We start from the raw sequence: 22,234 nt of genomic DNA, 5'->3' as shown, positions 1-22,234 counted from the left end.
ATGCATTGGTGAATCACACACAGCCGACAACCAAGCCTTGTGGAGTATCGACCATTCGTCCGTCACGGCCGTGGGCTCTCAACCTCCATCCATTTTCATATCGAAGCATATTACAGAACCCAAAAGGCAGGGTATTCATGATGGCGTTTCAAATTCAGTAAATAATAAGAGTCGTTTGTTTTTGTTCATTCTGGGTCTTTACTCTTTTAGAGTAGGACCTATCAAACGTATCGTAAAAATCGTATCCATGGTTGGACGCTCAGCAGAGACAATCGCAACATTCCATGCTAAAAAAGAAAAGAAAAAAGACCTGTTAGTAACGTGTATAGACATCGAGGTGGGCAGCACGCGACGCTGAATTAGAGCTAGCAAGCAACACTGATGACGGCAATGACTTTTGTCAATTACTTACCAGCATTCACATCCTTCTTCAGCAACACAGCAGCAGCACAGAGCTGCCAGACAACCTGCCAGACAACCGCCGCCACCTCCCTTTCCACCACTCTGCTGAGGGGGTGCTTGTTGATATTGCATAGGAGCTTGACCTTGCGGTGGGCCATAGTATTGTCCTTGTGGAGGACCGTATTGTCCCTGAGGAGGCCCGTACTGGCCTTGAGGGGGACCGTATTGGCCTTGAGGAGGGCCGTAGGACTGTTGAATAGAAGGGTTAGCAACTGCGACTGAGTTTAGGGGATTGCGCCTAGATGGCATACAGGTTGGGGTTGCTGGGGGTAGCCGCCGCCACCGCCGCCGCCGTAGTAATCTTGAGCAGACATGATTATCAAAAGATAGAGCTGTTGTTGATGCGATTGGGATGCGCTGAATGTTGTGGTCAATCGTTATATAGGGAGGAAGGTGAGATAACCGCCTGTAATGGAAAGAAAGGAAGGGAAAGACGTTGGTTGAGAGGAGAAAGTGTGTTGCGCCGGCGAAATGTTATGTAGGTCTGTAGAAGTGAGATCGGGCGATGGAGCTAGACTGCAACAACAGCCACACAAGACCAGGTCACCCAATCAAGGAATTTCCAAGGATGTTGCAAAAAGCTATACATGCAATGCTGCAAGCACCTACCTACCTGCGCTAAGGGTCTTTCTGCGGGGAGTCCGTCCTCGAAGGTCGGTAAGACGGCAACTCAATGAGAGACATCGCTGTTCGCAGTACATGGATATTAGGTACTATGGTAGGTAGGTACATAACTGCACTCAGGATAGACAAAAATGTACTAGGGTATTGATAATCAATCAATTGATGCTATTTTTTAATGAAGTGAAGCGTCACAATCTTCTTGGCCAGCCACTGAGGTAGCGTTCCAACCTAGGTAACCATATCTCGACAGCTGTATTCTCGACTAGCTGCAAGTCATGGCCAAGTTCTTGCCTTGACATACGCGTAAACTGCGCCCGGATCGTCCGTGCCGTTCTTACCGAGAAAAAGCCACTTCCTCGCCCGCCACATTCAATTTCAAAGATGTTTGTTGACTGGCGTCAGGGTCGCAAAATGAGGCACTGTCAATGGTAGACACATAACTACCATGAGGAAATGATTTTCGGGTCAGTTATACGAGCTGAATTCAGCTTCTCTACTGTTTACCTCAACGACCCAATTTTCCTACTACCTGCTTGTTAGACTATTTTAACGAAGGATTAGTTAGCGGACATTTATGGGCTAAATACTAGATATCAAAGTCACGTGTATCCCTGAGAGGCAACGCCAGGTGCTGAATTCTACCAGAAGTGAGGTATGTCTTGCCTTAACCTCTACTAAATAGCAACGATTTCGTCTTTCCTGTATGAATCTAAAGCTTAAGCCAACTCCAGGACCGTCACGAAATTAACACCAGCGAATTGTCTGCTCTGGTAACTCAAGACCGGAAGGTAACACACAGTGACCAAATAAACCAAGTATTCTTTTTATTCCAGACCGCAACTGCAACTAAGTACAGTACCCTTGAAAAAACAGGATCCGATAGAGATTGCATCCACTGCTTCAAATCATTAGAGCATGGGACTACCTGCAACTCTCGTTCCTCTTGTCCCGCAACCCCTGGTCTTGAAACTACCAAATATGCACAACGTGAAATGCTTGTCTTCGAGTCTATCTAATTTATTGCTCCTCCTCGCCCTGGGGCTCCTCAGCCTCCTCCTCATCATCGTCATCGAAGCTGCCGGTGGGCACCTCGTACAACCGAAGGATGGACTTGTTGGGGTCCTTGACAAGGACGAACTTGGAGTCCTGGCTGCCGCTGCTGAGGATCATGTCGGCAATAGTGCGAACAATACCCCAACCGTTGTTAAGAGACAAGTTCATCTGGTTGGCGAAGTCACGAGGCTTCCAGCCGATAACGCCCAATACGACGTGCTTGTCGTTGGAACGAGGGGTCACACGAGAAACAAAACTGTGAAAATAGGTTAGCTAGAACAATTATGCATTGCCTGCGAAGGGACTCACCCAAGCTTCATGACGTCAGCGCTAGCGAGGATGCTCTGTACTGTCCATCGGGCGAGCTTGCAGCTGTTGTTCTTCATCTCGGTAGCAACAACGGCACCACGCTGAGTGACGAGCTTGCTTCGCCAGTCAAGAGCGCCACCGCTTCCCTGAGCCTTGCTGTCGAACTCGTTGAGGGCGTGGATGCTGATGTGCTGGTCCTCGCCGCTAACAGCGTTCTTTTGGACAGCGTCAACTTCTGTGCGAACAATGAGGTGAACGGGCTCCTCTTCGTTGGTGGACAGATCGAAACGTCGGTACTTGTAGGCCTTGCTGGCAGGGGGGTCGGTGTCCTCAGAGGAGTTGTAGAAGGGGTTGCCGTGGGCCATGTTGACCTTTGAGGAGTCGTTCTCAACAACGACCTGGTTGGTGAAGTTGTGGTTGATGTATGTAGCCTCTTCGGCGAGGGCGTTGGGTTGGTTGATGGTGTCCTTGCTGCCATCAGCGGCATCGAGAGGGGCATCGGCGGCGTTCTCGTTGACTGTGACCATGTCAAGAGCGGCGTTATCACGCTTGTCGAGGAAGATCTTATTGCCCTGTCGAGAGATGACAATATCCCAGGGGTAAACGGATCGAGGGGAGCACATGAGCATGGAGAGAATGCTGTCGGTAGCGAAGATGGTGGCCTCGTCCTTCTCGGCAAGCTCCTGGATGACGGGATCGGATGAGGTGGTGACATTGTAGGCAGCGCGGTCGATGGGGGTGAGCTTCTTCTCGGCACCTTTGACGGGCTGCTTGTCGTAAGAGCGGTCGTAGTGGTACAGGAAACCGTAGTTGTCGATATCCTCACCCTCGTCGGTGTCGAGGTTCAACTTAGCCAGGCGGTTAAAGTCGATCTCCTCGAGCAACTTCCACTCAGCCTTGACGTTGATACTGGCATCACGGTTGCGAGCAGGCTTGTCATAGTCCTTCCAGCCGAAGCGACGACCTCCACGACCAGCGTTGTTGCGGCCACCTCGGTCGTAGCCTTGTCGGCCAGCAGTGTTGGCACCGCCCCTCTGGAGTGTGGTTCGTCCGCCTCGGGCACCAGCCTGGCCTCCACGCTGGCCACGGCCACGAGTGAAGACGGCGCCGCGACCGTATCTTGACTTTGTCGAATCTCGTACGTTGCTAACGACGGAGAAGGTAGACTCGTCCTCGGCGGGAGGTGCGTTGAAGGTGACAGCGTGGCTGGAGCCGTAGACTTGTTGGTCTGTGTAGGAAATTCAAGTAAGCCAAGAGTCCACCAAAGGTCTTTCCTTCTCAGGAGTAGAAGAAAATGATAATATAGCGTAGCTTACCTCGGAAGTTTCTGTTGAACTGTGCTCGTCCACCACGATCTCTGTCTTTGCCCTCAGTGGTCCAGTCGGCCATGCGTCCTAGCTTGTCTCCCTTGGAGAAGGGCGCATAGGGCACGCCGTTGAGAGTAGTCTCTGAGGTGACTGAGGGACCCCAGCCGTCACCGGCGGGGCAGCTCTCGCAGATCTTGATATAGTCGAGGGAATCCGTCATTTTCACTGATTTATATGATTTCTATGCGCGTTCGATTGCGCTTGGGAAGAAATCAAAGGTACTCGGCGTCGGGATCGGAGGCGGGGGATGCGTCAATCAACCTCTCGCTTCACAGGCGATGCTAGAATTTGGACATACACGATGAATTTGTGGTGGGGGTGGAGTGGGCCGTGAAAAAAAACCAAGCCCCGCGTAGTTGATTGTGCGCTTTCAGCCACTCAGCCACAGATAAGATTGATGGCCTAGGGTAATCTGCTTAGTACATACTCGGGCCGTTGAACCATCATGAAGTTGTAGTATGTGAACGTATCAAGTTAAATGACATTCTGTGTATATGTCGCAACATGATAACAGTGGAAAGTTCTAAGTATACTACCCAATTAATCCAATAAAGCTGAAATCAATACAACTCCAAACGTTCTACATGCATGCGACTTCGTTCACTCATACATCGTACCATCTTTACCACTGAATACATTATCAATGGCATCGCGCACCTCGAACTCCTCCATCACAGCACCGAAGCTTCTACACGTTAGTGCTGGTAACATGGTGCCGGAAGTATCACTTACCCATAGCATCTCACTTTGCGAACGAGGTCTTCGCTCAATTTTCGGAAGTCTGCCGCCTCAAGCTCATTCGCTCTTGGATGCGACATGAGAATACCCCATGACATGATGGGAGTTACCTCGCCGTCAAGGTCGATGCTCTTACTGAGATCTAAGAGGGTGGCCAAGTCTGCCTTGGGGACTTCCCATGTTTTCTGGCTGGGTTCGCCATCCAGAGGAATATGTGCTTTACCAAAAGGTAAGCCTGGCCGTGATTCAGGGGATGGATCAGGTGGGCAGGATGCCATGAGCGCGTGCCCACAAGGCTCGCCCTCGGGTTCAGAGGCTCTCTCGACCATAAACTGAATATGCGTCATGCAGGGCCGCTCAAGACTACACGCAGTTAAAGTCTGTTAGCCGGCTTGATCGATAGAGTGCCTTGCCAATGCTCACCATGGCACAGGCCATTCACGACATGTCGCACAGAAGCATCACTGGGTATTTTTCGAGTGGGAGTTATCGTACGTTAAAACGAAGTCAATGCCTGCCTGTTCCAGTTCGGGATTTCCACGGTAAAGAGGCTGAGGCACGCCATGCTGTTGCTGACTGGGCATGAAGCCTTGGTTTACGGCAGGAGGAAGGTGCATAGGTGAGCCAACCGACGGAGCGGTGGATTGTGAGGTTAAAGGAGAGGATCCCGTGTTGTTAGAGTCGAATCCTCGACTGGTGGCACTGCCCGCCACATGTGGGCTGCTGTGTTGAAGCCCAGATTGTGCCAAGGTGTCCCGTAAGTGTTTGTTCTCATCTGCCAGTCTCTCCCTGTCCAAGGAAACGTTGCTGAAAACCTCCTTGAGGCGGAGGACTTCATCTTCCAGGGCCTTGATGTAGAGCTCTTTTCTCTCTCGGTGTGTTCTAGTAGTCAAGGTATTATGTCAGAAGTAAGGTCTTGCTTTAGTTGAGGCGACATACCGCTGGGCCTGACGATTCAATTCTTGACGACGAGTCAAAGCAGGTTTGCTATTGGGTTTGGGACCTCGCTTCTTGGGTGGGTTTCCATCTGATGCTGCGGATTAGCATTTTGTACGGGCATGTTCAAGTCCAGGTCTGGATATATACCACGCGTTGTTCTCTTGTCGGTCAGACTCTTGTAGATTTCGGGGTCGAGGGCTGCCGTGTTATCGTCCTCTGAGCTTGCGATGATTCGGTCCGGTGATAGCGATGACGAGAAGGAGCGCTCAGTTGCGCCCGCAAGGTGGTTGTTGAAGACAGACATGACTGACTGAGCGCCTGCCTGCCGTACACCTATCTGAATCAGTGTTACGATGACTGAGCACAAGATAGGCCGGCGTTTATGAGGCCTTCCCGACGGATGAAAGTGTAAAGATGTAGATTGATGTTATGAAAAAGTCAAGTCAAGAAGCTTATAGCGTGCCGCTCTTAGAAGCGCTGCGAGTGTCGTCACTTTCCTCGTAGGTAATTCGGACCAGATAATTTGTGCAGGGCCCGATAATTAGGACGCGCCAAACTAGCGCAGCGCAGTGCACAGCCGCTGGTCTAGGTATGGGTACTAAGGTAAGTAGTTAGTTTGCTGGAGGTGATGATTTGAGATAATTGTAGGGACAAGCCGGAGGCTGGTTGCTTCGTAAGACGGGAATGTCTGAAGGGCGCGATTCTAGAACCGGGGCAACTCAAATCATCAATGGATTAGTCAGGACTTGGGATGACTATGTATGAGTCGTTACGGCCGAATCGTGTCGCTCGATCTACCTGCTAGGTATAAGGTACTTTATTTACATATTGTGCTATTGTGACGGAAACTTAGTACTAATGTGATAAGATACCACGATTCCTAAGTGAGCTGAAGCTACAGTGGTTCGGAATGATGAATCGTTGGGTCACAACCATTGAACACTTACAGTCCAAAGAACTTCGTATATCAGCTACCATGGATTTGACAAAGTCGGAAGGAAAAAGAAAAAGAAAAAGAAAAAGACAATAGGTCTCACAAATCAGACAATTAGAAGAGAGTCAACATGTATTTTCTTCTGCTCTAAACAGGTACGGTACCCTAAGTGTTGAATTCAAATTCTTGACCTTAGTAGTGCTCATGTCCGTAAACTGAGAAATAGGTAAGAACCAACCTACCAACCTAGGTAGGTACTTTGATGATTTGATAGTGGACGACCCCACATTCTCCGCCTAGACCCTCCTAATCGAACCCCGATGCGGTCGTTCGGGTCTCGAGTATTCTGTAGATCCGCTGTCACCCGGGCATTGGCTTTTGAGCAGTTACTCCTATCTGTCATAGCATATGCATACTAAGAAGATAAAAGATAAATAAACTAACCTCTACATATAGATTCTCTACAGATTTGCCTTTCTCTGTCCTGTCTTATCAACCGGCTCATAGGTACCCTCCATCCAATCTATAGCAGTCGACCGGCAACGTTGTTACATTACAAAGAATAGAGGATTTCTCGGCTATTTATGGAGACACCCATCTGCTTGAGCGTTGCTACAACATGCGTGCTAATGAGAAGGCTTGAGACCATGACTAGAACAAATTGAAGCTGAGACACTCTTGACGATGGATGCTACTTGCGTTGTCACCAAATCCTCATATTCAAAAGACAAAAAGCGAAACACCTAGCATATTTAAATAAGCCAATGACCAACGAGCCCCAAGGATATCGTCATCCATTTGCTTCAGATAACAGTGGTACTGGCGCGAATGACCGTCATGGCTGAGGTCAACAGCCGATCAGTTTCAGCGAGGGGCGATCGCACAATCACTCAAGCGTGGAAAGGGAATGTATGGAAAGTTTGTGTAGGACAGCAGAGCAGCGTAAGCCTGAACTTCCGAGATATATAGCGGTGGCCTAAAGGCCTCACTTTTGAAGTGGGCATCCTAAACGATACCGCCCCGTGTGTCGTGATATCTTTGTCCTTGATTATCATTATCTATTGCGGGCGTCCAAGTATATGGGTGAGTACCAGCTGTAAGATGTACCAAATGAAAACATGTGCTAAGAAGGAGAGAGCTAGATTGTACCGGCAGTTGATGCGAATGCAAGAAACATATTTCTGCAGCCCCCGAAAGAGAAAAACATTCGTCAGTCATGGCGTCGAGTGAAGCGGTCGGTATGTACACCATCATTGGCCAGGGTCAAGTTGGACGTTCGAGTGCCTATCTCACCACCTACTAACCTCCCTACCTTGCAGAAACACTCGACCGAATTGTTAGACGAATGAACGAGCCTATAGGGTCGCACTCCACTAACATTAAAGCTACAGTACTAACTAGGTACTAACCTACTAAGGGAACCAACTTAATTCGTGGTACAACCTGTACAAAGATCATGTCACTACTGCAGTGAATCGTGTTGTTGGTCCCATGCACACGGCAGTGTGAGATGAGGCTGTTGCCCTGGAGCTCAGGTTGAGATCAAAACAGAGTGAATAGTAACATCAGCAACCACAACGTGACTCGTTTAGACACGGAAACAAAGCAAAACAGCCAAGCCCAGGCGGATGCATAGAGTAAACATACCACTAATATAGTAAGCGAATGTGATCTCTGCTATTCATCATGCTGTTCCCCATGGACACGGGCAGCCATGAACGGATGGATGGATGGATGGGTAATTGTGACCAAGCGATAAATTTGACACTTATGACCCCAAACCATAATTCATTGCGACACTAGACATGCAAATAGGGATCACACAATGCGAGAGACAGTGCACCAACTACCTACCCAGCAAGGTAGATATAGCCTGGTACAGGTTGGGGGAACGCTGTTGTCACTGAAGATCAATATACTACTAGTAGGTATGTATGAATGATGATTTCATTAATGTTTTGGCTATGATAGTGAGAATAAAGTCGTATCTACAATCGTAGACCAAGAGCCAAGGCTTGGCGAGCAATGCCAAAACAGCAGCATAAGTTGTGTCTGTCAGTGTACTTTTAACTAAGTGCTTAGGTTCCATGCTTTGCCCCGCCCTTTCCCACTGCACCTGTCAATGCTTTATCGAACCCGGCCCGTTTCCGCGACGCCCGCTGTGCTGTAGCCTCCATGGTCGTTCCAATGGCAATCTGATCACCGAGGCACAGGATGCAAGTAACATTAATAATAAATTCGCCTCTCTACACCTGCATCCCCGTCTGCGCCCCCTCCAAGCCGGGTGAGACAGTTGCGTCTCGTACATCAAAAGACATCGATTGGTTAAAGGAATTTGGGGATGCGACCACAGCAGGCTGGGATCATCAGTTCTACAGTACACACTCTCTCTAGTCTAGTGCTTGTGCTGCAGCTCCAGAGAGGCACCTGACGAAGGAGAGTTTTCCCTTTTCAACTCTTCCACTTTTGATGGTACACACTGTCAAAGGCATTCGGTTACCTCTACTAAAGGCAAAGGATGGGTCGGGAATAGAATCTCGATCTACCTCTAGATTCCAAGTCACTGTACAGACAGGACAATCAAGCAACTCAGTCTACCAGTTTTTACCCATGGCACTGGGGGAGGGGATCAACACCTTTTCTCAGTCACACATGGGTCTCATGTATGTCGTCTTGTTCTCTGACATGGCATACAAGCTTGGATGAGAAAGTAATAAAAGTAAGAGTATGAGCGGGAAGGGGGGCCATTGATACATTTATTAGGGTGAGACGACAATCCATGGAAAACGAAACTAAGAGACGAGCCTATTCACAAAGACTGATAACAGCTCGAAAGCCAAACCAACCAATCCTCCACCCTTTCATCATCCTAGCTGCCATAGTCGCCTACCCACATACCTACCTACTACTAAGCTACTTACTTACCCATAAAGTAAGGTACCTATGTACATAGGTATCAGATCTAGTTTTGAGGACACCAGGAATTCAGAGCAGAAATGTCTCGTCTTTCCCAGAGGCAACAAAAAGTCAACTTCCGTACAGTGACCCATATGTCTTGTGAAGAAAAATATATACAAGGGTATAGTTGATACCGAATCGTTTCTTCTCACAAGAACATTGCGCATTCTTTTCCTCCACCCCTCAGGTACGCTACTCAGGTAACATAGGTGCGTAGAGAGGGGCGGGCTCCTAGTGACGTGAACATGGTTCCATCCCATGGATCTTTGGCTGAAACATGGGACAATAGAAAATCACTCGCGTCGTGCATAATTCGAGTTTTGGCGAACATAGCGAACGATAGTGGATCGATTCAGTACGGATACTAGAACGAAGAAGAAGAAGAAGAAGAAGCAAAAAACCTACCTATTTACTCGGCCGATATCAACAGGGTTCAGGAACAATCAGGCGTATTGAATTAGGTAGAGTACCTACCTTAATACCTACTACCTTAGTACCTACTAACCTACCTAGAGACGGGCATGGGAAAGCGGGCACCAACTGTGCCCGCGCTCTAGGTAAGCTAGGGGGTATCAAAATACGTCTGACGCAGGCCTATAGTATTTGTGTGGTCCGGCGTCAGACGTTTTTTGATACCCCGAGGGTAAGTTAGGTGGCTGCCCGCCCGCATGTAGCTTCCGTACCATGGGGACCCTCTAGGCTCTCCCTAGACGCAGCGCTGTAAGATGGAAGAAAAAAAAAAGATATCCATACCCGCAATGCTGCAGCTTAGCAGGGCTAGGAGCTTGATTCCCGGAGATGGTGGGCGGTGATTGGTCAGGCAGTGCCTTCCCCCGCTTATTGTATCATGAGAAGAACGCGCCTTCACGATGGCCCCAAGGCGCCACGGCTCACCTGGGCCAAACTTTGTCTTTCTTCCCTTAACGGCGATTCTTGCACCCTGTTCTACCAATTTCAAGGACAAGAGGAAGAACAAGATCCATCGACTGTACCATCAATTCGACTCGACAGCCCTCACCTTACCTCACCTCGCATCGATTAGACCGAGCAGGTACTTACGGTCACGGTCAAGGCACGGTCCGGTACCATCACGGTTGGCTTGTTCTCTCGGCTGCACCTCAAATCTCGCTCGTACAAGTCGACTTTGGGCTTCTAGGCTTCAGGGCCGTCTGATCCCGACTCCTCTCCACAGCCTACACCCACGACTTGCACAGCGTCAGCCAGAGATCCTCCTCGCTGTCGAACCCTCAGTCATGTCTCCGAGTCTCGCGGGTTTATAGTTCTGGCGCCCTTGCCAGACCCCGAGTCTCCCCACTTGTGCTTCTGCTAGAGTCCGCAACTACTCTAACCCCCGGCACCGGCCCATTATACCACGATTCGACGATATCTACGAAACATCGATTTACTTCACCCGTCTCTGGTCTGAGTGGTTTCTACCTTCGAGATACTCATGGACTCTCCGTCCGGCGCCACATTGGCGCCCCCAGCAGTTGCCTCTTTGAGGGCACAACAAACAACTGCCATGGAGAGGTCCTTGAGTCAGGACATTAGGGAGGAACGTGAGGAGCTTCGCGAAGCCGCGGAACAGACTCTCAATACAATCGTCGACCTCAATTTCGATGGAACTATTAAATGGGTCAGTCCTTCCTGGACTGACGTCGTGGGCACTCAGTTTGAGACTCTCAATGGCGCACATATCTCAGAATTGATAGTCAGCGGCAACAAGAACGTCTTTTTCGAAGCTGTCGAATCTATGAAGAAGGATGACTCTCGAAGTCATCGAGTACGATTTACAGTCCAACTGGGACCCCTTTCGAAGCTATTACCTATTGATGACCTTGAACATGATCCTGAAGACCAGCCGTTCCAGGTCGTGGACCTCGAAGCTCAGGGAATTATGGTCTATGATAGTGTTTCGGGTGGTGAGAGCCATGTAAGATTTTTGAACATTACCTCTATCTGCAGCGCTGATCTTCTTCGCAGACAATGTGGATGATCCGTCCCTGGGTTGCTCCACGAGAAATCAAGATCGACCTACCAAACGTTATTGTCGATTCGCTAGGCTCTGGTGCTGAAGTTTTGGCAAGTTATTTGACGCAACTCGCCGAGAGCGGGCTCGACGATCCTGAACAATTAGAACCTCCACCGCCTGTCCTCTGCCGGATTTGCGAACGCCAAATTCCTCGCTGGTGGTTTGAGAAACACACTGATTTATGTCTTCAAGAACATCGGGCTGAGATGGACGTCCAGATGGCCCAAGAAAACCTGACTGAACATCGACATTCGATTGTCAAGGTCCTCGATGCCCTGGAGGCCCGTAAGAGCCGGTCTCTAGCTGGTGATCAAACCCCTGTACCCGTTGCTGAGTACAAAGGCTTGCCAATTGGACCACCGCCGTCAACACAGTCATCTCCTGGTAGCTCACTACCTCGATCTCGGGAACGCTCTGGAGGATTTGGGCATACTAGGGCACGCTCATTCGCTATTCGTCGACCGCAAGCTCGAATCGTAGAGTTACTGATGGATCTTTGTGACACTGCCATTGAGGTCAGCACCCCTGCCATAAAGGAGTCCACAACACAACAAAACAACGGCGAATTTAGAACACAATCGCCGCAGTCTGAATCACGCATATCACAGGTTCTACAATGGCAGTCGCCAAGCACAAACACACTCGAACAAGAACAAGGCTTGGCTCTACTGTGTGCTGATACAGAAAAGGTTGCCAGAACCAAAGTCGATGCCGTTTTTCGCCACAGGAAAATTATTGAATATGCTGAGCGTATCCGTATCGAGCTCGCATGCCTTGTTCAGGACTGCATTGACGAGGCGTTGAGGAAGGCAGCTCGCATAGCCAATGGCGAGCTGACCGACTCAACTGAAGAAGGAAGGCTGAACTCTGACTACGAGCAGTGCGATTCATGCGACGAGGCTGTGGAAGCAGATGAAGATATTCCTGCAGAACCGTTGGCGCCCGAGCCTCAGCAATTCGAACAACGGGATAGCGAAAGCTTGGCGGGACCCCTCAACAGTCCATCCGTGTTGGCCACAGCTCTTCGTCAAATGAGTCTGTCCGAAAACCGGGATCGATCTCGACCAACCTCCTTTGTGGCTTCTACTAGATCTAGCAGTCCAAAGGAGTGCCCAACACCCCGATCGCACTTTGGTGGGCAGAGTAATCTAGGATTTCAAGCTCGTGATACCCGTAGAGACTCCATCTACATGGAAGGGGATTTCCTGGATAGCGAAGGCAGCTTTAGGTCGTCTTCAGTTACGTCTCGCAATGCCCCCAGAACTGAGTCGCCCATCTCAGAATTTGGCGACCTTCGGCGTGCTGCTAGTACAAGGAGACGTCACCGAAGAAGTCTCATCTTGCCCGGTACTTCGTCTCCTCACCGCCAGGAGTCGCCTTCCCGCCCTGGGCAACCATCTTCACCTTTACGGATCAAAGCCAGAGGGTTCCCGCTATCACAGGAGGGTCTGGTGTCCCCAGAAGCATCGCCCATGCTTCCTGGTAGTGATTTTAGCTCTCCTGCTACTCACAGCCACAGACACCATCGTAGACAGTCGTCGGCAGCCATATCTGACTTTGTCATGAAGCCGCCACCATCCCCTCGCCTGGGCGCCAACCAAGCTCCTCCACAACAACGGCCGACCCAGCCGTCGATCAAAGATTTCGAGATCATTAAGCCTATCAGCAAGGGTGCTTTCGGCAGTGTATATTTATCAAAGAAAAAGTCCACCGGAGAATACTTTGCAATCAAAGTCCTTAAGAAAGCCGACATGGTGGCCAAGAATCAAGTTGGCAACGTCAAGGCGGAGCGTGCCATCATGATGTGGCAAGGAGAAAGTGATTTTGTCGCCAAGCTTTACTGGACGTTCTCAAGCAAAGACTATCTCTATCTTGTGATGGAGTATCTCAACGGTGGTGACTGCGCGTCTCTGATCAAGGTTCTTGGAGGGCTTCCCGAGGAATGGGTAAAGAAGTATCTTGGCGAGGTCGTCTTAGGTGTCGAGCACCTTCATAGTCGCGGCATTATCCATCGCGACTTGAAACCAGATAACCTTCTTATTGATCAAAAGGGTCACCTGAAGCTCACGGATTTTGGTCTCTCGCGACTGGGATTAGTTGGCCGACAGAAGCGCGCGTTGAACAGCGAGATCTCGGACGGAACACCAGACCTACTCAAACAAGGTCCTTTTGCTCGATCTGCATCTATTGCATCTTCAAGATCAGCATCTCTCGATTTGCATGGCCATACTCAGTCTCCCAGCCAGACACCTCACATGACCCCAGAGGTTGGCAGCTTAGCCCAACCGTCTTATTTCAGCCTTGGTCAGGAACCTCGCCGAATATCAGGCACTCACCGAAGTGACAGCGGCGGTAGCGAGACGCTGGCCCGCATGGTCACCAACTTTTCCTTGAATGACTCTGAGACGGCATCTCAAGCCAACAGTATCAAGTCACCGCTGGATGAGGAAGTGATTGCACAGGGTTCACCAGATCTGCCCATGAGTGTTGGTTCAAGGATGAGTATGGATAGCCATGCCAGAAACTCTTTACCACTCTCCAATATGATGCCTCCACCAATGGCTCTGTTCAACCCTGAAGACACCAACCGGCGGTTTGTAGGAACACCCGACTATCTGGCTCCGGAAACTATCAAGGGCGATAAGCAAGATGAGACAAGCGATTGGTGGTCTGTTGGCTGCATCCTCTTCGAATTTCTCTACGGAATCCCTCCCTTTCACGCTGGTGAGGCCGAGCATGTTTTTGAGAATATTCTTGCACGGAAGATACAATGGCCGGATGAGAGCGAATGCGAACCGATATCTGAGGAAGCTAAAGATTTGATCAACAAGCTACTGTGCATGGAGCCTCACCAGCGACTGGGCTCCAACCGGGAAGATAAGTTCCCATCTGGAGGCGACGAGATTCGCAGCCACCCTTGGTTTCAGGATGTCAATTGGGACACACTTTTGGAAGACGAGGCTCAATTTGTGCCACAACCCGAAAATCCTGAAGACACAGAATATTTCGATGCCAGAGGAGCCGTCCTGCAGTCGTTTGCTGAGGAAATGGAAGACCAAGCGTCTCCTCAATCTTCGGCAGCGGGCTCTGAATATGCCGAGCGACCACACGATGCTCTTTCTCGGGTTCGGTCACAGGTCAATTCCATCAATCGAAAACTCATGCCATTGCACATCCCACCTCACGTCCGTGATCTGAAATCGAGACGTCTGAGCGAGCCCGTCGCGATGGATGATTTTGGCTCCTTCTCGTTCAAAAACCTTCCTGTGCTGGAGAAGGCTAACAAGGACGTGATCCAAAAGTTAAGAGCCGAAGCGCTGGCTGCGCAGAGCAAAGGAACCTCCACCAGCCCTGGAGCGGTGAGCAGCGTTGTATCACCGGGGCCATCTCTCGAAGGCAGTCCTGTCTTATCCAACCCTGTTTCCCGAACTATTTCCAATGCTAAAGCGACGAACCGAGCACAGTCGCCCTCTGGTTTTGGTCATGTGAGCGCATCCCCTAACCGGGCATCTCAGCCTTCGTCGCCACTACTTGTGTCATTTGTTGCGGGGCAAGGAGCCGAAGGCCGACGGAAGGCATCAAGTAACTCGTCCAGCCTGTCACATCAATCAACCGCTGGGACTCTGCAGCCAAGTTCGGCATTTGAGATACCCAAGGTGCCGCCGAGCCTACAAAAGGCCGCCACCACAGTCGCGGTATCGTCTCCTGTGCAGACTCGCAGCGCAGCACCACCTCCATTGTCTTTGTCGCCTCAGAAAACCATATCGACTCCAAGACAGTCGAGCAATTCATCCGCAGGACGTTCAAGGTCGCTCACTGTGGGCTCACAGTCTCAAGATGGCAGCCCTGTTGCTTCTGACATAATGCATCATCATCGGAACAGGAGAAGTCAAGTTTTTGATATGTCTCCATCTTCGTCAGATAACGAAGGCGAGAAGCATAACGCTCTTCTCCGAGTGCAGAGGCGCAGGCAGAGCTCAAGACGACTTTCACAGATTGCTTTTGATGAAGGACCTACTTTCCGGCCATTGGACGTGCTGATATGTGAGGACCACCCAGTATCTCGTATGGTCATGGAAAAACTGCTCGAGAAGTTGAGATGTCGAACTATTTCTGTGCCGAATGGATCGGAAGCTGTTCGGTATTCAATGAGTGAAATCAAGTTTGATGTCATTTTCCTTGAATACCAGCTTCCTCAGATCAACGGCGCTGACGTAGCACGGATGATCCGTGAGACCAAGAATGCCAATTCTCACACGCCCATCGTGGCGATCACGGCTTACCTGAAGGAGCTCCAAGCACCACATTACTTCGACTCGCTGATCGAGAAGCCAATCAGTTCCTCCAAGCTCACTGAAGTCCTGCAAGGCCTGTGTCGATGGCGACCTGAATCACCAGGACACCCATCGGGTATGCCACGGCCGGTTCCATTGGGAATTCACAAGGCTAATTCTCGCCTTGAAGATAGCCCTACATCGGGCTCGTCCATTTTTGCTGGTCGCTTGGGAGCCGCGATGATGTCCAGCCGCGAAGATTCGATTACGTCGTCTTTGTTTGGTGATTCGGAGTCAGTGACGACCGAAGAGTTACCGGTCGTTGTAAGCCGCAAGGGCACAAACGAATGGGACGAAGGGGGCTTGAATATTACTGAAAATAACGATGCCCATGAGCCTACAAAAAAGGCGATTCCTCAACTTGTGGCCCAGCAGTCCGCCCCAGCCCAGATGGAACACCGCCCCCGAGGCAATGACAAGGTGAAAGTGAAGCGTGAAGGCTCTGAACAAAGAATGTTGGAAGGCACTGAATCGGCTGATGATGAGGATGAAGAGCTGGGAGGTGGCAGAGAGAAACATCATGAACATCATGGCCGCAATAGCCAGCAGATGCTGAGTAAAGCCAGTCTACCCAGCTCCAAGCTTGGCATAGAAATGATGCGAGCGAACAGCCACGACAGCTTGACGGTGGGCTCAGAGAGTACGCCTGAAGCTGTAACCCAAGTTGTGACGACACCGTCGAAGGAGATGGAAGCGGGAATCCTGGATGGCGAAATTGTCACCGAAACTACAGCACGTACACCTCCCGATTCAGAGACGAAGGTTGAGGATATTACACCCAAAACCGACAAGGGTGGAACTGGCAGCGTAGATGCAACGCCCCGCCCTCCGGTCGTTGCGAGAGATGGTGATTGTGGTGAAGATGAGGAAGCAACACCAAGACCGATCGGGAAATAACATTAACCCGTAGTTGGGCGAACCTAGAAAACTACCTGGCCACTGTATGGAGGGAGCTGTTTGGAAGCATTCTTTTTTATTGATTTTTTCCTCATCTCGATTTTTCTTTGTATCTACGAAATGCAGCGTGGCGTTTGAGCGGAGACTGAGTCAAGTTGCACTGAGGATGGCGGCGTCGCACACGAGCAGCATTGGGCGCAGATGTGCTAATGCGGAAGGGGAGATGCCATGCGGCGAACAGACTGAACGTAGGATGCTTCAAGTTTTCCACGATAAAAGAAACTGGAGCCTCCTCGCCTGGCCCTATGCCCCGACACTCCTTGGACCCTGAGCCATATAAACACGAGAAGTGTATTATGGAAATGGAGACAGCAAAATGAAAAGAAGAAGAGCAAAAAAAAACTATTAAGACTCGACTTTGCAGTTGTGATGAAAGACGGAGAAGAAGAAGAGGTGGGAACTGCGAGCACTGAGATGCCCTTGACGGTCTTGGGGCAACGCAAATACATCTTTGTGGACTTGAAGCGAGGGTGTCTAATGCCCGCAGTAATTTAGTCGCACTCAGTCAGCTTAGTAACTTAACATGATAGGAGTATTTATGCATTGAGAGAAGTTGAAAACAAGCATAGTGATTGATAACAACAAGAACCTTTATGCTGAAAGAGAGAGAGAGGGAGGACAAGCACTGTTTTGGCGCCAGAATATGTCTTGACTTCTCGGAAAGCAGAGGTGAAAGGAGGGGGCCTGCCCCGGACCAACAACGACACTGGGAAGAATGGAGGGGCTGGTAGTTAGGATTGAAGTTTCGGTCGGGGTAACATGAAGCGCAAATCAGAGATGGTTGACCCCATCTGCAAGAGTGTCAGGAGGATAGAATGTGGAGGGGAGAGGGGATTAGGGGTGCTGGAGTATTATCCACCAACTTAGTATGCATATTTGTTATGGTTATTATGGGATGGGGAAGGCCAGGCAAGATGAAGAGGAAGAAGAGGGGTGTGAGTTTCCTTGGAACGGGCTGAGAATTGAGATGCTGGTTGTTTAAGATTATATGCAAAGCCTGGCATGAGGTAATATTTCAGTGAGTATTGAGAGCGAGCACACGATCAATTGCTGGATGCGGACGAGTAAGCATTCAGCACGCCTCAGATGCGGATGGCGGGCGCCTTGCATGCATGGCAAGCTAGTAGTAAGTTGACATGAGCTGAGTACACAGTACTCTGTACGTAAGTGTCGCAGGGTCCAAGGGTACCTAGGTACCTACCTAGGTAGGTGTTGAAAAGACAAGCGGGGTCGACAACGGGCTAGACTTTTAAGAACGCTGCTCGGAAGTAGGTGGTCACTGAGAAGCAATCATGGCCTGTTTATGCGAGGGGATCAAGATAGCGTAGGATTGATTGATATGATTAAAACAGCATAAAACATAAGCTTTTTCTTTAGCGTTGACTTTATTGAGAAAAGAATAATTTAAGTTTGATAGGCATGGCTCTAGCTATGTGAAGCGAGCTGAGAAGCGAAGAGTCAGTGAGTAAATGAAATCGAATTCTCTGTCAACATCAACATCAACATCACACGACTTCTTTCCGCATTAGGCGGATGTCGTTGGGAAGGACTCCACAGAGTCGGTTCCACCTTTTATCTCGTGCATCGAATTTTTCATAATTCTGCCCTGTTTAGGCTTAGAACGCCAGTGCCGAGCCACCCATCTGCGGCTCCCGACAGCGCCGAGCCGGGATGATGGGAATAGCAAAATAAAACATCTTGGCGGCAGAAAAGAAACGACGATTAATAACGAAGCATAAAAGAAACCGGCCAGAACTCAAAATAATCCTCCGGTGTATCAAATAGGACACCGAAGGTTAAAAAGAAGTGATAGAAGGTGGTTTGGTTGATATTAAAACCACCACAAACAGGAAAAGGGCCGCATCGTGGTGTGCGCGTTACAGTTGCATGGTAACAGAAACTCAATGGCCGAATTATCTCTCAACAAAAGGATCCAGATCCATTTTTAATCGAGGGTCAAGTCGCTCAGAATGATATTTTCTAAGCAGAGATCGGCCTTGCTCCTGCCAACGGCGTCGGCCGAAGCAAGGTCAGGCGGGTCTTGAAGATGCCGTTTTAGCCGGGTTGCTCTTACTCGACTAAAGTTGTTGTGTAATATCCAGAGTCGACGGGTTTTTTTTTTTGCTCTTTTTTTTTTTGGTTTTTTTTTGCTCGCATGTGCGACTACCATTACCAATGGATGAACCCCAGGTTTTTCCATCTTCAAATTAGAAAGTACAGAGTCTATCCAGCCTCTGGCGGATCAGAGTTGAAAAACGTGCCTCATCTAAAGCCTGAATACGCCTTGAAGCATAAACTCTTCCAACGGGAACGGCGCAGAATGAATACGTCAGCCATTTTTTTAAACTTACATTTCGTCATTGTTTTGATTATCTAATCCAAATCATGTTTCATAATTGGTTGCCATCAACGTCTTTCTTCTGTTCTGCCTCGTTTCGTCGTTCCAAACGTTGCCACGGTTTGACTGTTTGACTCTACTCCGTAATTGTCGTCAGAATCTGGCCTGACGATTATGTACGTACCTTGGTAGATAATCCAGACATTTGGAGGGCCCCACCCATCTGCATCTGCATCTTCTTCTTTTGACGGATCAAAGCATGCAATGTCCCATTGACTATCCAATGCCATGTCACCCACCCCTGACGTTTCCTACATAGTTCCAGAGCTAAACCCATAGCCCGTTTTGTTTCTCTGGCCCCTGATACAGAAAGAGGTAACGGCACGGCAATGGCAATGCTAGAAACGAGGCGGCGGCGACATGCTCTTTCGGTCAAGCAACAGATCGCGCACGGGAGCTATACACACGCGCACACCCTCTCCTAATCGACCCCAGAGATCGACTTTTGTCCACACGTTCTCCCACGAGGTTAATTTGCGCCTTCCTACTGGTTGAGCTTCTCTCACGATGCTCGTCACTGTCGTTTTGGATATCCGAGCTCTAGTTACTGTACATATCGCTTCTCATGTAGTTCAAATACTGCCCTTCCTCGCCTTCTCAAATCGTTGGAATTGGCCTCTTGACTCTCCTCTCCCAGATCCAAAATAAGACAAGATATTTCCCTGTCTTTGAATCTTTCGATTCATTTACTGCCCCATCAAAATTGGGCCCTCGGCTCTTCTTTGCCTCCAGTATAAAACTTTTTTCCCTCCTTTGCGCCTGGCTTGGGATACACATACTTCCTTTAACCTATAACTGCCTTCCTGCAAAACTGCAGGCATATTCCAATTCCTACATCTTGATCAGACATCATCAGAAAAACACTTTCTTAGCCACAGGCTCACCACGTCTTTCGTCACAATGGTTCACAGGCATCACGAGTCTGCGGTGCCGGCAGTGATCCCTGTTCCGCACGGTCCTGCCGACAGCGACTCTGAGCAAATCTCAAACGAGCCCATTGCTTATGCTACTGCTGATGAGCGCCGCATCTTCAGCCATGTAACACGTCCAGATGATTCCTACACCGAGGATGGCGTCTACTGGGCCGACCTGCCTTTGTCACAGCGCTATCGCTTCGTTTCAAAGGTCGACAACGATGCTGCCAAGGAAGAGGCCGCAACTGCCTGGTCAATGTTCAAGGAAGACCCTCTATCGCCTTTGTCCTGGTACTTTCGCCATGCTGTCATTCCCGGTGCCGGTCTTGGTCTTGAGGGCTATGTCCTCTTCTCCATTGGTAACCTCGAGCCTCTGTTCAAAGCTGTCTGGCCTGACTGCTGGGGCAAGGAGCCCACTACCTGCGCTCACAACTGGGTTGCCTCTGTGACGTACCTTGAGATTATCGGTATCATGGTTGGTCAGGCCGTCGTTGGTGTAAGTCTTCCCCCGCCATCTCACTGGCAACTTCCAATATTGCCTTTTATGAATTGATTCTGACTCTCCGCAGGTTATGGGTGACTGGGTTGGTCGACGATGGGGTCTTATTCAAGATGCCGCCATCATGTTCATCGGTCTCCTCATGCTCACTGCCTCTTGGGGACTCACTCTTCAGGGCTGGGTTATTTGCTACGCCTGGTCTCTCTTCTTCTACGGTTTCGGTGTTGGTGGCGAGTACCCCATTACAGCTACCTCGTCTCTCGAGGGTGTTTCCTCTGGTGGCAGAATTTCCACTCGTGAGGATCGTCTGCACCGTGGTCGCCGTGTCACCACAGCTTTCCTGATGCAGGGTTGGGGTCAGTTCGTCAACCAGGTCGTCCTCATTGCTCTCCTCGCCATCTTCAACAACGGAAAAACCTCGCCCCCCTACAGCGCCTCTGCCGCACAGTACACCTTCCGCCTGTCCTTTGCATTCCCCGCCATTGGTACGCTCTGGCTTCTTTACTACCGTACCTACCGCATGCGCAGCGCTGGTAAGCAGCTCGCCGAGGCCAAGAAGCGCTCAAACGTCACTGGCTACGATCTGAATGCCCTTCGACACTGCTTCGGCAACTTTGGTGGCCGCCTTTTGGCTACTTCTGGTACTTGGTTCTGTAACGATGTTTTCTTCTACGGCAACAAGCTCTTCCAAGGCCAGTTCATCAAGGTCATTTCTCCCGACAGCAACTCCATCTTCACCACCTGGACCTGGAACCTTGTCAACATCACCGTTTCTCTGGCTGGTTACTACCTCGCTTCCCTGCTTATTGACAACAAGATGTACGGCCGCAAGATGATGCAGCAGGTTGGTTTCTTCATGTGCTTCCTGATGTTCGTCATCCCCGCCTTCAACTACGACCACTACACCAGCCCTGCCGGAATCCACTCTTTCCAGGCCATGTACTTCATCTCCTCTTTCTTCAACCAGTTTGGCCCCAACTCAGTTACCTTCCTCGTCGCCGGTGAGGTTTTCCCTACGCCCGTTCGCGCTACAGCCCACGGTTTCTCCGCCTGTATCGGCAAATCTGGTGCCCTCCTTGCCTCCGTTCTCTACAACTACATCGACGACCAGACCAAGTTTTACGTCGTCCCTTGGTTCGGTCTTGTTGGCATGCTTCTCACTTGGGTTTTCCTCCCCGACACCACTGGCCTTGACCTCAAGGAGCAGGAGCGTCGCTGGCACTATATCCGTGATGGCAAGGAGAGCGAGTACCACGGTGTCGCTGTTAACCCTATTCATTTGTCTCTTTGGGAGCGTCTCCGAGGCCTTGGCAAGAACTACGACCCCGAGGCTGACTGGCGCGCCAAGGTTCACGACATGCGCGCTGAGTGGGAGCTTGTCCAGGCCAACCGCGGCCCCAAGGAGACCGAGGGCGCCATGCCTGAAGATGGCGAGTTCTCTCCCGAGATTCACGAGTTCTTCAAGCGCTCTAGCCCCAAGCACATTGGTCGACGAGACGAGTCCCTCATGGTGGACTCAGTGAACGAGAAGACGGCCGCGCCTTCTGATGATTCCATTACGAAATAATTGCGTCTTTTCTGTTGGATGGCATTCGAACGAATCACTATCACATACATATGTCATCTTACTGGAGCGTGCGGCTGATAGCATGGGTTTGGCGTTAACGGTATTAAATGCATTGTTAGTTTTAATGGGAAATCCAAAAGTTTTATCTG

The 22,234-nt window shown here is 50.0% G+C and overlaps 5 protein-coding genes across 5 annotated transcripts; 2 read left to right on the top strand and 3 right to left on the bottom strand.

The window, feature by feature from the left end:
- Window positions 1–313: 313 nt before the first annotated feature.
- FSST1_004176 (uncharacterized protein) lies at window positions 314–776 on the bottom strand (the record flags this gene model as incomplete). Its single annotated transcript, XM_083230327.1, has 3 exons — window positions 314–365; window positions 413–651; window positions 714–776. 3 exons carry the CDS (start codon window positions 774–776, stop codon window positions 314–316), a joined length of 354 nt encoding a protein of 117 aa, XP_083087606.1.
- A 1,327-nt stretch (window positions 777–2,103) lies between these two features.
- On the bottom strand, window positions 2,104–3,975 carry FSST1_004175 (eukaryotic translation initiation factor 3 subunit D; the record flags this gene model as incomplete). The annotated part of the gene is made up of 3 exons (XM_083230326.1): window positions 2,104–2,395; window positions 2,449–3,676; window positions 3,765–3,975. The coding sequence occupies 3 exons, from the start codon at window positions 3,973–3,975 to the stop codon at window positions 2,104–2,106; spliced, it is 1,731 nt and encodes a 576-aa protein (XP_083087605.1).
- Window positions 3,976–4,415: 440 nt separating this feature from the next.
- Window positions 4,416–5,796, bottom strand: FSST1_004174 (bZIP transcription factor; the record flags this gene model as incomplete). Its single annotated transcript, XM_083230325.1, has 5 exons — window positions 4,416–4,503; window positions 4,548–4,916; window positions 5,049–5,435; window positions 5,493–5,580; window positions 5,640–5,796. The coding sequence occupies 5 exons, from the start codon at window positions 5,794–5,796 to the stop codon at window positions 4,416–4,418; spliced, it is 1,089 nt and encodes a 362-aa protein (XP_083087604.1).
- Window positions 5,797–10,834: 5,038 nt separating this feature from the next.
- On the top strand, window positions 10,835–16,647 carry FSST1_004173 (protein kinase RIM15; the record flags this gene model as incomplete). Its single annotated transcript, XM_083230324.1, has 2 exons — window positions 10,835–11,317; window positions 11,368–16,647. The coding sequence occupies 2 exons, from the start codon at window positions 10,835–10,837 to the stop codon at window positions 16,645–16,647; spliced, it is 5,763 nt and encodes a 1,920-aa protein (XP_083087603.1).
- Window positions 16,648–20,005: 3,358 nt separating this feature from the next.
- Window positions 20,006–22,085, top strand: FSST1_004172 (major facilitator superfamily domain-containing protein; the record flags this gene model as incomplete). The annotated part of the gene is made up of 2 exons (XM_083230323.1): window positions 20,006–20,515; window positions 20,589–22,085. 2 exons carry the CDS (start codon window positions 20,006–20,008, stop codon window positions 22,083–22,085), a joined length of 2,007 nt encoding a protein of 668 aa, XP_083087602.1.
- Between the last annotated feature and the right edge of the window lie 149 nt (window positions 22,086–22,234).

Source organism: Fusarium sambucinum, chromosome I (genome assembly GCF_050947815.1).
Source record: "Fusarium sambucinum isolate potato_lamoka chromosome I, whole genome shotgun sequence".
NCBI classification, from domain to species: domain Eukaryota; kingdom Fungi; phylum Ascomycota; class Sordariomycetes; order Hypocreales; family Nectriaceae; genus Fusarium; species Fusarium sambucinum.
This window is presented reverse-complemented; position numbering and strand designations above follow the sequence as displayed.